General features: G+C 44.5%; 1 protein-coding gene across 2 annotated transcripts in view; it reads left to right on the forward strand.

The window, feature by feature from the left end:
* MACROD1 (mono-ADP ribosylhydrolase 1) overlaps positions 1 to 18,122 on the forward strand; it is a 1,161,618-nt gene that overhangs the window by 1,122,452 nt on the left and 21,044 nt on the right. For both annotated transcript variants that reach the window (XM_073605384.1, XM_073605383.1), the window contains exons 5-8: positions 2,309 to 2,425; positions 6,387 to 6,508; positions 8,437 to 8,467; positions 8,550 to 8,623. In XM_073605384.1, coding sequence (XP_073461485.1) covers positions 2,309 to 2,425; positions 6,387 to 6,508; positions 8,437 to 8,467; positions 8,550 to 8,623 — 344 coding nt within the window. The remainder of the gene's footprint in view (positions 1 to 2,308; positions 2,426 to 6,386; positions 6,509 to 8,436; positions 8,468 to 8,549; positions 8,624 to 18,122) is intronic.

Here is an 18,122-nt window from a genome sequence, read left to right on the forward strand (position 1 = left end):
AATTCTTTAAATCATTTTTAACTCTAGGCTAGAACTGATTGGCTGTTACAGAGCAACCAAAATGTTTATATATAGGACCAATAATGTAATGCATTACCTATACACAGCAGTATAAATCAAACAAAAATGATGTTATATCAAGCAAAACACATTCAGATAGAAATGTACAGAAATGTACAAAGAGTTTTTATTATTGCTCGTGGCAATATGTACAGTAGGCAAATGAAAAACAATTTTTAAAATATTGCAGTCATGTGTGGAGTATAAACATAATGATAATAATAATCAGTCAAATAAGCATTAAGGACAAAACTCCCATACAAAAACTCATGCTAAAGGAAGACTAGTATCTCACGAAGGTGAGCCCATCTTTTCATGTGACCACACTGAAGAAATGATTCTTTGCTAAAATGTAAAGTAGTGAGTGTACAGCTTGTAGAACAGTGTCAATTTTCTGTCCCCTCAAAATAACTCAACACACAGCCATTAATGTCTGAACCGCTGGCAACAAAAGTGAGTACTCCCCTAAATGAAAATGTCCAAATTGGGCCCAATTAGCCCTTTTCCCTCCCTGGTGTCATGTGAGTCGTTAGTGTTACAAGGTCTCAGGTGTGAATGGGGAGCAGGTGTCTTAAATTTGGTGTTATCGCTCTCAGTCTCTCATACTGGTCACTGGAAATTCAACATGGCACTTCATGGCAAAGAACTCTGTGAGGATCTGAAAGAAATAACTGTTGCTCTACATAAAGATGGCCTAGGCTATAAAAAGATCTCCAAGACCCTGAAACTGAGCTTTAGCACGGTGGCCAAGACCATACAGCGGTTTAACAGGACAGGTTCCACACAGAACAGGCCTTGCCATGGTCGACTAAAGAAGTTGAGTGCACATGCTCAGCGTCATATTCAGAGGTTGTCTTTGGGAAATAGATGTATGAGTGCTGCCAGCATTGCTGCAGAGATTGAAGGGGTGGGGGGTCAGCCTGTCAGTGCTCAGACCATATGCCACACACTGCATCAAATTGGTCTGCATGGCTGTCATCCCAGAAGGATGATGCACAATAGAGCCTGCAAACAGTTTGCTGAAGACAAGCGGACTAAGGACATGGATTACTGGAAGCATGTCGTGTAGTCTTATGAGACCAAGATAAACTTATTTGGTTCAGATCGTGTCAAGCGTGTGTGGCAGCAACCAGGTGAGGAGTACAAAGACAAGTGTGTCAAGCATGGTGGTGGGAGTGTCATGGTCTGGGGCTGCATGAGTGCTCCCGCCACTGGGGAGCTACTGGGGACCACTGCCTTGCTAAAGAAGCTGAGGGTAAGGCTGTTGGACTGGCCAAGCATGTCTCCAGACCTAAACCCTATTGAGCATCTGTGGGGCATCCTCAAAGGGAAGGTGGAAGAGCGCAAGGTCTCTAACATCCACCAGCTCCGCGATGTCGTCATGGAGGAGTGGAAGAGGACTCCAGTGGCAACCTGTAAAACTCTGGTGAACTCAATGCCCAAGAGGGTTAAGGCAGTGCTGGAAAATAATGGTAGCCACACAAAATATTAACACTTTGGGCCCAATTTGGACATTTTCACTTAGGGGTGTACTCAATTTTGTTGCCAATGGTTTAGACATTAATGACTGTGTGTTGAGTTATTTTGAGGGGACAGCAAATTTACACTGTTATACAAGCTGTACACTCACTACTTTACATTGTAGCAAAGTGTCATTTCTTCAGTGTTGTCACATGAAAAGATATAATAAAATATTTACAAAAATGTGAGGGGTGTACTCACTTTTGTGAGATACAGTATACTGATCAATATACTGTATAGTCCAAATACGCCAAGCTACAATCGTAGCCCACCAGAAACCCTGAGACTTTAAGTAAATCCTTCTCGACCTGTTTTTTTATCTGAAATTTTAGATTTTTTTAAATGTATACTGCTGTGTATAGGTAACGCATTATGTCATTGGTCCCATATACTGTAAAATATTTTTTTGTAAGGTATTATATGCAGCAAAAGACCATGTATTAAGCTACACAGCTGTGGGTGTTCCCAGTTCCAACAAGAATTTTTACATTTCACATGTTTTTCATGCATCAATCCCTAATCTATTTAATTCTGATATTGTTCCATGTAACATATGTCAACCAATTAGATTTAAGCTTCAGCAACATAGTGTTAGTTGGGTACTAAAAGCTGGTTTGGGCTTTTGTGGGTTAGCTTCATATTGTCAGTCCTTGTGCTAACCATAGCCTAACGTCTTTTATTTTAATTTCACCCTTCATGCTTCCTTTATCTTTTTCTGTGTTTTCAGTGGATGGATGCATACACCAGGCAGCAGGTCAACTCTTGAAGCATGAATGCAGCTCTCTGAATGGCTGTGAAACTGGACAGGCAAAAATTACCTGTGGCTACCTACTTCCTGCCAGATGTGAGTATACCGTACCAGGGTACATCTCATGGAAATCAGATACAATATGTTAGCTAAATCAATGCCTTTCTGAATATTTCAAGACAGAACTTTAAAAATAATCTCTAAGAAACTAGCTACATTCAGAATTATGATTTCTTCATGCATAGAGTATTAGTTTACTTTTTTGATTTCAACATTATGTTACTACAGCAGATAAAAAAGGCTTTTCAGAGGGTCTTGAGTGGGAAGCACTGCAGCCAAATATTTGTCCTGCTACCTGGAGCCTACTACTGGGTGGTGGGTTGGGGTTCATCTAATTTCTTGTATTATGAGGAGAGTGTAATAATAGGATTTTTTACTTACCGTAAAATCCGTTTCTCTGAGTTCATTGACAGACACAGCCTTCTTTTTTCAGAACGGTAGGGTTATATCATCTCCGCAGGAGTAGGACTAGGCAGAACAAAAAATCAACCCCTGGCTACGCCCATGGGCTGTCCTCCGTCAGTATATAACCCCCTCCCTGCTCTAGGTATTCAGTTTAGTAGCAAGCAGTAATAGAAGTATCAAAAAACTCCATAGAGGGGTAGGTGCTGTGTCTGTCAATGAACTCAGAGAAACGGATTTTACGGCAAGTAAAAAATATTATTTTCTCATTCGTTCATTGACAGACACAGCCTTCTTTATTCAGAATGGTAGGGACGTCCCAAAGCAGTGCTGAACATGAGAGGTGGGACTATCAAAAAGAGGAAAAGGGGTGCTATTCAACTAATTCATAACTGTTGCCAACATCCCCAAGGTCAGGATACATAAATAATTACCCCCAAAGGATTCAAGGGACTTTAACGGCAACCCATATTAAAATTTAAAATTTAATTTATTAGGTAGAAAAAAATATGATGAAAAACATTGAAAAAATCAACATAACATGACAATAACAATAACATAAAACCAATAGGAGGCTATACAAAACTGTACTGATATGCAGGAAAAAAGGCTATGTTCAATAGTCTTGCCACGGGGTCTTACGTGTTTCGGGACTAGACAGAATGTCCCTTCATCAGAGACAAATCGTGGAGCATAATCCTATTGTGTAATGGAATATAAGAAATAAGTACAAAAAACAACAACATACAAATGATATTTGCAAGTACCACATATGCAACATTAGGTCATTGTGAACATAAAGCCGAGGAGCAACCTACCCAAACATATCAGTATCGGAGCATCTGCGCCAAAATCGCATCGGTGACGGTGTCAAGTACCCCAGGTTCAAAAGATATAACGAGGACCCGGGTGTCTATGATTGGCCCCACTCTATCCACACTGATCCAACCCACAGGCAAAGGGGGCGTTTAGCAATCCCACCATACAGATGGAGACTGAGTCGCAAACACTATGGCAGGATGTTTATCTACAGGGTAAAAATATATGCAATATAATTAAATATTGCCCAAAACCAGCAATGCAATTTAAAAATCATAATGCAAAAGGAGGGTTAGTAAGGGAGGCTATACTCATACCAGAGTGTCCACAGATTCAGTCAGATAACCTGCATACAGACATAGGAGTGAGAAGAACATCACTATGTGAAGGGTGACATAAGTCAAACAGGGAGTCAGACCATGTGATATCAGGGTCTGTAAATAAACAAAGGGTGAAGTTATAACAGCAGCCCAACAGTGCCAGGCTCAAAAACGAGGAAGGTATATATAAGCACCAACCAACAAAAGCAGTACTTACATGTGGGTACAGGGCTATTTCCTGACACGATACAGGCTATCCTGCAGCACCGTCCGGACCGTTCACCGCCAAGTGCGGTAGTGATGGATCCGCTCCAATACGGAGCTGCATTATAAGGAGCCTGAGGGGGCGGAGTCGGACGTGGCATACGCATTGACTATGCGGCATCGTCACGTCAATCAGTAAATAGGGAAGTGTCCAGGGCGAGCGGCCGTCCCATGGCGCCACGCCCACTGTATAGTCCTCGCTCGGAACGAAAGGCTGTGTTCAACTGACAGGGAGTCCCGCCCACCAGGACAAGTAGAACGGCAGAGCGGTATAGTTGGTTGCCTAGTAACAGACAAACAAATACTATACCGCAGGGCATTGACAAGGCACTCGGGCATAGTTATATAAATATATGGCTGTATAGCTGAGAATTGTGTTTTACCACCAAGGCAAAAAACCTCAGATTTCCAAAAGCAGGATGGACATAAAAAAAGGGGGAATATCCATCTGTCCATAGCTGAAAGCATTACAGAGGCCCCTAACCCAAAAAGGGGGGAAGGACCCCGAGCCGTCACTGCACGGCCCACCCCACAGGAGGTCCTGAGAGGGAGGTCATGCAGAGAGGCCACCAGGCGGGCACACGCCGCTGGGCAGCGACGAAAATGCTCGCCAATAGGCCATAAATGAGGGGTGGGACAGTGAAAAATCCCAAGGCTAACGGAAAAGCCAACCAGGCAACAGGAGTTTCACACAGGACAAGCTGGAACCCAACTTAAACGATACCTCTTCAAGAGGGATTAGACCCTCTTACAGCAGCCTGCAAAAAACTTGCGCCCAAAAAAGGCACCCGCAGATGCCAACCCATCCACTTTGTAGAACTTGTGAAAAATGCGACACGAACGCCTGAAGACAGAAGGTTCAAGATGCACTAGGCGCCCGAGAAGAATGCGCCGTAATAGGGAAAGCAGGAACTCAATTTCTGACAGAATAACCCAGAGTCATAATCTGTCTGATCCATCCAGAAGAAGGTCACAGAAGAAGCAGACACTCCCTTTCTTGGCCTGTCCGTGAGTATAGAGAGCCTGACCTCCAAAAGACTGGCAAATACAACTGAATCCCCCAAACCACATCCCGGGCAGATAAGGCAAATTCCTTGGAATGTGTTGCCAGGGACACAAGAAAGGAAACACAATGTCCTTGTTCAAATGGAAACCCAGGGACAGAACAATAGAAAAGGGCAAAGCACCGCCTAAACCTGGGTAAGGTGAACGAGAAGATAACGCCACCCTTTTCGACACCCTGTGAGCAGAGGTGAAGGCCACAATCCGAGACAGAGTAAGCAGTGGAATCTCCCGATATTTTGAGAGAGGGAGAGAGAGAGCGGCTCCTGAAGAACCGAAAACACAAGTTCAGATCCCACGGCGGTAGAAAAAACAGATGTCTAGCCCCTTGAATAAAGGTACGCACCAGGGAGCACGAGCCCAGGTGATGCTGAAGACGACCACCCAGGCTGACACCTGGCCCTCAATGGTACTCGAGGCGCATTCCTGCTAAACCCTCCGTAAATGGGGGTCGGAATTGTAGTCTGAATACCTAGAGCAGGGAGGGGGTTATATACTGACGGAGGACAGCCCATGAGCATAGCCAGGGGTTGTTTTTTTGTTCTGCCTAGTCCTACTCCTGCGGAGATGATATAACCCTACTGTTCTGAATAAAGAAGGCTGTGTCTGTCAATGAACGAATGAGAAATTAGAATGGATGTGTAGAATGAGCTGTTTTCTTAGTTTTGAGCCTAGACACCCTGATCTCTATGTATGTAGACTTAGGAAGAGGGAATTCAAACACCAGATGCCATGTGACCATGGTTATTTGCAGAAGGGTCAATACGGTATACAGAATAATTGTTGGTATGACATTAATATGCTATGTAAGTATGAGGCTCCTGTATCTATTTCACAACAAATGTTCAGGTTTGTCTGAAAGTGTACTGGAATAACGTCCACCATATACAAGTGTCATCTCATGCTAATACCTTGTGATTGCTTTAAATATTAATAGATTAAGCTCAGTCTCTTGTCTTTCTTTCTAATGCAAGTTGAAAAAGCTTATACCTATAGGCTACTCATTGGAATTAGATGTTTTATAACACTCTGGCTTTAAATTTTCTCTCCCTAGGATTAAATCATCATTCCATTACTGGCTGTGGTGCTTATTACTTTGTATATTGTAATGTATGGTTTTTTGCTACTAGATGTCATTCATACAGTGGGTCCAGTGGCAGAGGGAGATCCGGGACCCAGACAGAAGGAGGATCTGAGTAACTGCTACAAGAACAGCATGTACCTGGCATCTGAGAGCAAGCTCCGCTCAGTGGTGAGATACTGGCAGTAGTTATCATTAAAGCGATCTTAAATCCTCGATTTGTACCACTTTCGGCAGGTAATCTAATCACTTAGGCCCCTTACACACAGGGCCGGCTTCGTTGGAGTCTGCCTGCTCAGCAGGGAAACTGTCCGCTGATCCCAGCTGAGCAGGCGGATGGCTGGTTCATGTCTGCTCTGTTTATGGAGAGCGGACACAGACACAGCCCACTCTCCTCTATGGGCGGTTGGATGTAAACGGACCACCTGTTCGTTTATACCCGTCTGCCATCTGATCCGATCCACCAGGCGGATGGGGAACAGATCCCCATTCCTCTGTTTTTAGCGAATAGGATCAGATCGGATGTCGGCGGGTTCGACACCCGCCGCTTCATAGAGGAGACTGGATAGTCTGATCTGGTCCACCTGAAAAACTGACAGGCGCACCGATTGGTCCACTTGTTTGAAAGGGCCCTTGCTGAGTATGCAGCTTCTTTATCATTTAATCCCTTCCTATGGTCCAGTTTAAGCTGGTGCCGTGATCACTTCCCCAGGTTTTATGTTTCAGGGTGCCTGCTTTCTCTTGCAAAATTCTAGGGAGCCACCCTTGCATGCAGTGACTAAAGCTACGTCCCTCTACACTCATGTGTATCAATAGAAACACACAGCCCTATAGCCTAGGATGGCATCCTGCTCCTCCTTCCTCACCCCCCTCCCAAGCTAACAGACTGGCTTGAGACTGCACTGTCCACTGTTAACTCTTTCCTGTAAAGACTGGAATTTCAAGAAAGTAGCAAAGAGAGAGCAGGAGCCAGCAGCATTGAAAGTTGTAAATTGCAAGTGCTAGGGTTAAGAATTTTCTCTAAGAATTTACTGGTAAATGTTTATTTTTTTGTGCTCAATGTATTGAGCATAAAAAACTCTGAGGGTTTATTACAACTTTAACTGCTTGTAAAGCTTTAGATTTATAATATATACCCTTAATTAAAATTCTCTAGTACTTAGCTGCTCTACATTTCCTATTCGTTCATTGTCAGGCTTAACAAATATGTAATACTTCCATCTATTTTCTACCTCCTCTTTCCTCTCACACCCCCCTCTCTTTTCTCTCCATTTATCATCGCAGACCATGAACACCTCTACTGGTTCAATAGAAGTATTGACTGTAGCCTTCCTGCGTGATAATACATTTACTCTTGTTATGCTTGCTATCAAACTAAACCATGGATCACTTTGACTTTTATTATTCTTCTGTTAATATTAATTGCATCTAATCAACAAAATAAATAACCGTATGGCACCAATGACTAATCTTAGAAATAAAGAAAAAAATAAACCTCCATTCTATCTTCTCTACATAGTGATGTAAGTGTTCTGCAGTTTGCAATCCAAAAAATAAATCTCAATGTGAAAATGACTAGATATTATGTGTGTTTCTGTTTTTTTTTTCATATAAAGTTTTAAAATGGTAATAGAATTTTTTACATCTACATTGATCTCTTGTGGGGCCCTGATATGTAAGACCGTCTGCATATACCAGCTACAGAGTCCATCATATCTATGGGCATACGTACAGGGTTTCTCATGTGTTCACATAGGCTTTACCTAGGTGGGACAATACCATATGTTTATGGAAATATTTGATATGTACTTCATGTTTTCATTTTTTTGATTGTATTATATTTTTATGATGTTGTTAAATAAATTTGGATTTTTATTCAATTGAATGCTCTTGGATGAACTTGGATCTACCAGATGCTACCAATTTACAGTCCATGTTCATCCTTGGTTTTTCTTCTTTTTTTGAATTATTTACATCTAGCCAATCTCTTTTACATGTATATTTAAAAAAATCAAAAAGCCCACAAATTAAACTTCCAAAAGCTAAATAACCCAAATTATTAAAAATATTTTAAGTGACAAATATTTATCTTTTTATAGGCTTTCCCATGTATCTCTACTGGAGTATTTGGTGAGTGTGCAGCCTATGGTGTTTGTTACGTTTTTGATATTTGGGACATGAATTGTTTTTATATACCATGTTTTACAACCAGGATACCCTTCTGAGGAGGCTGCTGATGTAGCACTGGAAACCATTAGGAGCTATCTGGAGGAACAGAAGGACAAGGTGGGTGGTCTAAAAAGATGCTTAAAACTAATTTATGGCTAATAAATGATTGCGATGTCCTGTTTCTTTATTTTCTGGAAAGGAGGAGGCAGATGAAAGCTACAGAGACATTGGGGAAATATCAGATTTATATGAACACAACACAAAGACAACAAAGACAGAAAATGGAACACATTTACTCTTGCCATGGTCTATTCACCATGTGCAGTGACATAGTTTTTTTTCTTTAGAAATTTGTAACTTTCAGTTGATGTTCTTCATTTTTTCACAAAACACAACAAAAGGCAGACAGCATTATAAGAACTCGATCAGTTACCCATGGAAAACAAAATAATCCAAGGACAAATGCTGTTAAAAAAAGGAATGGGATAGCAACTGAAGTTTGTCACACTGCGTAAAAGTGCTGAGGAAATTAAAATGGCTATTAGTCATAAATTACCCCTTAAGGTTATACCTTTTGAAAAAAAAATCAGCTTGTTTTTTCTGTTCAGTTTATTCAGTTTGTATGGAGGTCAGAAAAAGATGTTTCTAAGATCATTCTATGGTCCTTCATTGGTGCTTCTCACTTGAATTTGGTCTCCTGCTGACCTACATAGGACCTTCTAGGTAGCCTCAAGCTGCTTCAAGTGTTTTTTGCATTTCCATTTGTATCAGGAAGTAAAAAGCTCAAAAGCAATTAAAAGCTTATGTACACAGGTCCTTACAGTTGCTCTGCACTGTCCCTTCCTTTGAGCTGTGGTACAATTTTGATTGCGCAATATCCATGCCAACTCTTCACTGTAATGTCTGGTACATACGAACCCAATATTGGCCAATATTGGCTGGTTCTACAGAAAATGGCCAACATTCGGCTAGTGTGTACAGCAGCCCAGTCCTTACATTACAGTGTCCCCAGCAGAACCCAGTCCTTACATCAGTGTCCCCAGCAGAGCCCCAGTTCTTACATCACAGTGTCCCCAGCAGAGCCCCAGTTCTTACATCAGTGTCCCCAGCAGAGCCCTAGTCCTTACATCAGTGTCCCCAGCAGAGCCCAGTCCTTACATCACAGTGTTCCCAGCAGAGCCCCAGTCCTTACATCACAGTGTCCCCAGCAGAGCCCCAGTCCTTACATCACAGTGTCCCCAGCAGAGCCCCAGTCCTTACATCACAGTGTCCCTAGCAGAGCCCCAGTCCTCACATCAGTGTCCCCAGCAATGCCCCAGTCCTTACATCACAGTGTCCCTAGCAGAGCCCCAGTCCTTACATCCCAGTGTCCCTAGCAGAGCCCCAGTTCTTACATCACAGTGTCCCCAGCAGAGCCCCAGTTCTTACATCAGTGTCCCCAGCAGAGCCCTAGTCCTTACATCAGTGTCCCCAGCAGAGCCCAGTCCTCACATCAGTGTCCCCAGCAGTGCCCCAGTCCTTACATCACAGTGTCCCTAGCAGAGCCCCAGTCCTTACATCCCAGTGTCCCTAGCAGAGCCCCAGTTCTTACATCACAGTGTCCCCAGCAGAGCCCCAGTTCTTACATCAGTGTCCCCAGCAGAGCCCTAGTCCTTACATCAGTGTCCCCAGCAGAGCCCAGTCCTTACATCACAGTGTTCCCAGCAGAGCCCCAGTCCTTACATCACAGTGTCCCCAGCAGAGCCCCAGTTCTTACATCACAGTGTCCCCAGCAGAGCCCCAGTCCTTACATCACAGTGTCCCCAGCAGAGCCCAGTCCTTACATCAGTGTCCCCAGCAGAGCCCCAGTCCTCACATCAGTGTCCCCAGCAGTGCCCCAGTCCTTACATCACAGTGTCCCTAGCAGAGCCCCAGTCCTTACATCCCAGTGTCCCTAGCAGAGCCCAGTCCTTACATCACAGTGTCCTCAGCAAAGCCCCAGTCCTTACATTAGTGTCCCCAGCAGAGCCCCAGTCCTTAAATCACAGTGTCCCCAGAAGAGCCCCAGTCCTTAAATCACAGTGTCCCCAGCAGAGCCCCAGTCCTCACATCAGTGTCTCCGGCAGAGCCCAGTCTTTACATCGCAGTGTCCTTAGCAGAGTCCAGTCCTTACATTAGTGTCCCCAGCAGAGCCCCAGTCCTTAAATAACAGTGTCCCCAGCAGAGCCCCAGTCCTCAAATCAGTGTCCCCAGCAGAGCCCCAGTCCTTACATCACAGTGTCCCCAGCAGAGTCCCAGTCCTTACATCACATTGTCCCCAGCAGAGCCCAGTTCTTACATCAGTGTTCCCAGCAGAGCCCCAGTCCTTTCATCACAGTGTCCCCAGAAGAGCCCCAGTCCTTACATCAGTGTCCCCAGCAGAGCCCCGGTCCTTACATCACAGTGTCCCCAGCAGAGCCCCAGTCCTTACATTACAGTGTCCCCAGCAGAGCCCCAGTCCTTACATTACTGTGTCCCCAGCAGAGTCCAGTCCTTACATCACAGTGTCCCCAGCAGAGCCCCAGTCCTTACATCAGTGTCCCCAGCAGAGCCCCAGTCCTTAAATCACAGTGTCCCCAGAAGAGCCCCAGTCCGTACATTACAGTGTCCCCAGCAGAGCCCCAGTCCTTACATTACAGTGTCCCCAGCAGAGCCCCAGTTCTTACATCACAGTGTTCCCAGCAGAGCCCCAGTTCTTACATCACACTGTCCCCAGCAGAGCCCCAGTTCCTACATCACAGTGTCCCCAGCAGAGCCCCAGTTCTTACATCACACAGTCCCCAGCAGAGCCCCAGTCCTTTCATCACAGTGTCCCCAGCAGAGCCCCAGTCCTTACATCAGTGTCCCCAGCAGAGCCCAATCCTTACATCACAGTGTCCCCAGCAGAGCCCCAGTCCTTACATGACAGTGTCCCCAGCAGAGCCCAGTCCTTACATGACAGTGTCCCCAGCAGAGCCCCAGTCCTTACATCACAGTGTCCCAAGCAGAGCCCAGTCCGTACATCACAGTGTCCCCAGCAGAGCCCCAGTCCTTACATCACAGTGTCCCCAGCTGAGCCCAGTCCTTACATCACAGTGTCCCCAGCAGAGCCCCAGTCCTTACATTACAGTGTCCCCAGCAGAGCCCCAGTCCTTACATTACTGTGTCCCCAGCAGAGTCCAGTCCTTACATCACAGTGTCCCCAGCAGAGCCCCAGTCCTTACATCAGTGTCCCCAGCAGAGCCCCAGTCCTTAAATCACAGTGTCCCCAGCAGAGCCCCAGTCCGAACATTACAGTGTCCCCAGCAGAGCCCCAGTCCTTACATTACAGTGTCCCCAGCAGAGCCCCAGTTCTTACATCACAGTGTCCCCAGCAGAGCCCCAGTTCTTACATCACACTGTTCCCAGCAGAGCCCCAGTTCCTACATCACAGTGTCCCCAGCAGAGCCCCAGTTCTTACATCACACAGTCCCCAGCAGAGCCCCAGTCCTTTCATCACAGTGTCCCCAGCAGAGCCCAATCCTTACATCACAGTGTCCCCAGCAGAGCCCCAGTCCTTACATGACAGTGTCCCCAGCAGAGCCCAGTACTTACATCACAGTGTCCCCGGCAGAGCCCCAGTCCTTACATCACAGTGTCCCCAGCAGAGCCCCAGTCCTTACATCACAGTGTCCCCAGCAGAGCCCCAGTCCTTACATCACAGTGTCCCCAGCTGAGCCCAGTCCTTACATCACAGTGTCCCCAGCAGAGCCCCAGTCCTTACATCACTGTCCCCAGCAGAGCCCCAGTGCTTACGTCAGTGTCCCCAGCAGAGCCCCAATCCTTACATCACAGTGTCACTGCTCGTTGGACACACGGGGTGGAGGGTTGGCGGCAACTCAATTTAGATCTCTTCCTTGTGTACAGTGAAGAGGGGAGGGATCTCCCATCCGTGCAGCCAATCAGCTTCAGTGTACAAGAGAATTGTATACTGAAGAGAAAAGCCGATTGGCTGCCCCTCCCCTCTCCACTGAACACACGGGTAAAAGTCCTCGCGTCGGCATTAGCCATCTTTTTGTTGCCCACTGCTGTTTTTCCCCAAACAGTTCCGATTTCCCAAGACAAAAGGGGACGAGCTCCGATCGGGACGAGGGTCCCAAAATCGTGATTGTCCTGGGAAAATTGGGACTGTTGGCAAGTATGGGATTCGGGTGAGATTTGGGGATTTGAGCTGGGGGACAGAATTGGGGGGGGGGGCAAAGATATGTGCTAGGAGGGGGGATTGGAACTGGGAGTTTGTAGAATATGTGCATTATTGTTTGAGGAGCATTTTGGCTTGCAGGCAGAACTTGTTCTTTATGTATGACAGAATGTTTGTGTCCACTAATAATGATTTTCATGTATTTTTTGTGAAAATATCATTTTGATACTTTCGCGTGGGGTGGCCCATTAGGTAGGCTGTACAGGGCCCCGTTATTTCTAACAGCGGCCCTGAGAACAGTGTTATGTCTATGTACACAAGGCAGATTGCCATTCTAACAGGGGAGAAGATGGAGCTCTTGTGTTTCTGCTAAGCAGGAACATGAATCTCTGTCTTCTCCTAGTCAGAGCATCCCCCATACAGTTGGCAAGCACTTCAAGAGAACACATTTAACCCTATGATCGCCCCTGATGTTAACCCCCTACCCTGCCAGTGTTATTAGTACAGTGATAGTGCTTTTTTTTTAGCACTGATCACTGTATTAGTATCACTGGTCCCCAAAAAGTGTCACTTAGTGTCAGATTTGTCTGCCGCAATGTCGCAGTCCCACTAAAAATCGCTGATCACCGCCATTACTAGTAAAAAAAATAAAAAATACAAATTCCCTACATCTATCCCATAGTTTGTAAACGCAATAACTTTTGCGTAAACTAATCAATATACGCTTATTGGGATTTTTTTACCAAAAATATGTAGCAGAATACATATTGGCCTAAATTGATTTAGGAAATTCGATTTTTTACATTTTCTTATTAGATATAATTTATAGCAGAAAGTAAAAAATATGTTTTTTTTTTTATTCAAAATTGTCGCTCTTTTGTTGTTTATAGTGCAAAAAAAATTAAAAAAACGCAGAGGTGATCAAATACCATCAAGAGAAAACTCTATTTCTGGGAAAAAAAGGACATTCATTTTATTTGGGTACAGCATCGCACGACCGCGCAGTTGGCAGTTAAAGCAACGCAGTGCCGTATCGTAAAAATCATTAGGGGGTAAAACCTTCCGGGGCTGAAGTGGTTAAAGTAGATGTAAACCCCTACTGAAAGTACTGTAGGTAGGAAACTGCTACGTATATTGGTGTATTGTTTGGATTATCTGGTGGTGAGTTGAGGGGGGAGGGTTACATCTTAATGCCTGCTGATGTGTTTTTTTTTTTTTTACATGGCATACTACCTAATAGGTGCTGGATGCAATTGTTTTTGCTGCCACTTGCACTACAGTGATAGCAGGCCACTTGTGTTTTTCCACAGGGAATTTCTTAACCTCCCTGGCGGTTTTCCCGAGTGTGGCTCGGGGTTAAAATTCAGGACCATTAGCGGTAACCCCGAGCCACACTCGGGATTACATCGCAGGATCCTGGTGTGGCTTTACTTACCTTGTCCCCGGGATCCTGCGATGTCCCCCGCACTGTTTGCGGGCTCCGTCCTCCTCCGAAGCCTCTCCGTGCCAGGCTCCGTTCCCTGCGAGCGGCGCGACGCACGGGGGCGGAGCCTGGCGGCAAATTCAAAAAAGTGTAAAATCATAACACATACAGTACTGTAATCTTACAGATCACAGTACTGTATGAAATGATTTCACATCCCTTTTGTCCCCAGTGCTTTGGTCCGTGCCCTGCATGCAGTTTTATGTTATATATACTGTTCTTTCTGCCTGGAAACTGGGGATTGTCCATAGCAACCAAAAAGTGTCCCTTTACGTCAAAAGTGGCTTTAGACCAGCTAGAAAACAGCGATAGTAAATTAGAACACTTGCAGAATTGAGCGATAGTGAATCGTGGGGAAATTTATTTTATTATTAATTTTTTTTTTTTTTTTTTTTTAATTATTTATTTTTATTTATTATATTATAATTTATGTTTTTGTGTTTCAAACTTTATCATACCCGGGATATCTACTAGACTCTTGTTTGGACAGATTTAAGTGTGTTATTGTTAAGAATTACAGACCTACAATATAAAACGCCAAATTTCCATGCCAAATAATTGTACCGCTTTCAGCACCTAAAATCCGAAATAATCATACCGCCAGGGAGGTTAACTGTTGCTGACTGCAATTGTTTTTTTCACAGGCTTTCTTAAATGGTGGTAATAATGTAATATGGTTGGGCATTGTGCACTAGCAGAAAAGTGTATAATTTCCTTTATGAGAGAATGAGACAGGGTGATTTGCAGGCATAAGGTTGTAGGAGACATGGGTAGAGTGCTGTCGTTCCATAAAACAAAGTACCCTAACAAGGACCGTTATGTCAGTATCATCTGCTGTTATTTCCATGAAAGCTAGCCATTGAAACAAAATCAGACTTTCCAAGTGATTTTATCTAGTTAAAACTTATATGAGATTTTAATGTTTGGTTTACATAATCTTTAATAAAATATGCCAGAGTTCCTGTGATTGCAGTGCTGAAGTACTGTGCCTATGTGCACAGATCTGTACATCCAAAATAGACACATGCAATTCTTTTTTTTCTGGCTCATCCCCTAACAACCAGCTATTCTTCACCCAGAATTCGAATTGGCGATCATATTTCTGACCAAGCCGAATTTGAATCATTCCAAAAATGTGGTGATTGTTCGAAAATTAATAAACAAAACTAAACTAAACAAATTCCGAAATAAATCAACAAAACTAAATTAGTACCATAACTAATTTATCCAGCATGAAACAAATTTTTCCATTTTGCACAGTCTAATGCCCCGTACACACGGTCAGACTTTGTTCGGACATTCCGACAACAAAATCCTAGGATTTTTTCCGACGGATGTTGGCTCAAACTTGTCTTGCATACACACGGTCACACAAAGTTGTCGGAAAATCCGATCGTTCTAAACGCGGTGACGTAAAACACGTACGTCAGGACTATAAACGGGGCAGTGGCCAATAGCTTTCATCTCTTTATTTATTCTGAGCATGCATGGCACTTTGTCCGTCGGATTTGTACAAGCTATCGGAATTTCCGACAACGGATATTGTTGTCGGAAAATTTTATATCCTGCTCTCAAACTTTGTGTGTCGGAAAATCCGATGGAAAATGTGTGATGGAGCCTACACACGGTCGGAATTTCCGTCAACAAGGTCCTATCACACATTTTCTGTCGGAAATCCGACCGTGTGTACGGGGCATTACACATTGCTTTAACATTTTATTAAACTTTTAAGAAAATGCCGTGTGGTTCTGCGTCCCCCCAGATTTCAGTTATGCTTCCCACTCACAACCCCCTCCACACTTGACGCTGTTCCCGGCCGTCTCCCATCTCTGCACTGTACATACACAGCCTGAACACAGGCAGCAAGATCTCCTCCTTGGCTCTTCCCCACATAACACAGAGCTGAAATCAAATGCTCTTTCACAGAGCTATGTGATCCTGCGCATCGCAGTCACCGGGTAGCAGTAAAAAAAAAAGTGTCCCGCGATGTCAATCCATCTTCAATCACGCCGCCCGACGGACCAGAAAAATAGAAAAAACCCAAAAAAACTCCGCCTCCATGAGAGGCCTCCCAGCGACTGCTGTTTTTTTCGCTTTGACAGCTCTTATATAGGCAAGAGCGGGACCACCCGCTGATGTAACCAGATGACTCCGCCCCCTCTAACGTCACATGACATCTGAAGGGGGGCGGGGTCACTGGGTTACATCACCATGTGGCTCCGTTCTCGCCTATATAACAGCTGTCAAAGCAAAGAGACAGCAGTCGCCAGGAGGCCTTATTTTTTGGGTCCATCGGGCAGCGTGATTGAAGATAGATGGACATCGTGGGACAATTTTTTTTCTTTCTTAACAAAGGAAGCTGTCTGTTGGGATTTTTACTTTTTGACACTTTTTTTGGTGAATGGGTAGGGGTATAATGTACCTGGCACCGACTCACATGGGGGGACAGGATCTGGGGGTCCCCTTGTTAAAGGGGGCTTCCAGATTCTGATAACCACCCACAGACCACCGACAACCAATGGCCAGGGTTGCCGGAAGAGGCTCTTGCCCCCATCATGGGGACAAGATGCTTTGGGGGGCACAACAAAGCACCCTCCCCATGTTGAGGGCAAGTGGCCTGGTATGGTTCAGGAGGGGGGGGCGCTCGCTCATCCCCCCACTTTCCTGGCCTGCCAGGCTGCTTGCTAGGGTAAGGATCTGGTATGGATTTTGGGGGGGCCCCATGCCAACTTTTTTTTAATTTTGGCGTGGACTTCCCCTTAAAATCTATGCCAGACCTACAGGGCCTGGTATGGATTTTGGGGAGGGGGGACCCCACGCTGTTTTCTTAGTTTTGTCATAGGATTCTCCTTAACCACTTCAATCCACTGTATTATATACTCTGCACTGCACTATATACCCTGCACTGTATTATATATACTACACTGATGGCACTATATACCCTGAACTGCACTATACAGACTGCATTATATATACTATACGGACTGCACTATATTCTCTGAACTGTATTATATATATATACTGTACAGACTGCACTATATACTCTGAACTGTAATATATATTTTATGCAGACTGCACTTTATACTCTGAGGTGCATTATATATATACTATACGGAATACACTATATACTCTGAACTGCATTATATATACTATACGGACTGCATTATATACTCTGAACCATATTATATATACTATACAGACTGCACTATATACTCTGAACTGTATTATATATATACTAAACTAACTGCACTATATACTCTGAACTGTATTACAGTATATACTGTATATATACTACATCGACTGACTGCACACTACACTACCTACCTAATCTCCATTCATTCGCTGTATACGGCCGCCCTGTAAGCAGCAGCCTTATATAGTGTGGGGCATGGATTTAGCCCCTGAGCCATGATTGGCCAAAGGCACCCTGCCTTTAGCCAATCATAGCTCTCACAGCACATTGCGCTGTGATTGGCCAAAGCATACAGGTCAGGTGCATGCTTTGGCCAATCAGCAGCCGTCAGTGCACTGCAATCTCGCAGTGCATTATGGGGCGCTCCGCGGTGCTCGAATTTGCCACGAACGCCCCATATGTTCGTTTGTTCCGCGAACAATTGAACACCTGATGTTCGAGTCGAACTTACTTTCGACTCGAACATCAGGACCATGCCTAATTTTGACTTTACCTTGCAGGGGAAAGAAAAAACGTCCAGCGGTATACAACCGCTTTAATACTTTATGTGCAAGGTTAGTGACTCACCACTTAGTGACTATTCCAGGTTAGTGACTCACCAAGTAGTGAAGAAAAAACAAGAATGACAGTCCTGGAGCTTGTTCCTTCAAAAACAAATCAGCAAAGGCAGATTATATTTCCCTGCCATGAAAGGTTCCTTAAAAGCAAGATAATGTGTAAAAAATTGACCATGAAATATTAATATGGCAATGTGTACATTTCT

The sequence above is a fragment of the Aquarana catesbeiana genome, linkage group LG11 (assembly GCF_042186555.1).
Source record: "Aquarana catesbeiana isolate 2022-GZ linkage group LG11, ASM4218655v1, whole genome shotgun sequence".
Classification (NCBI taxonomy): Eukaryota; Metazoa; Chordata; class Amphibia; order Anura; family Ranidae; genus Aquarana; species Aquarana catesbeiana.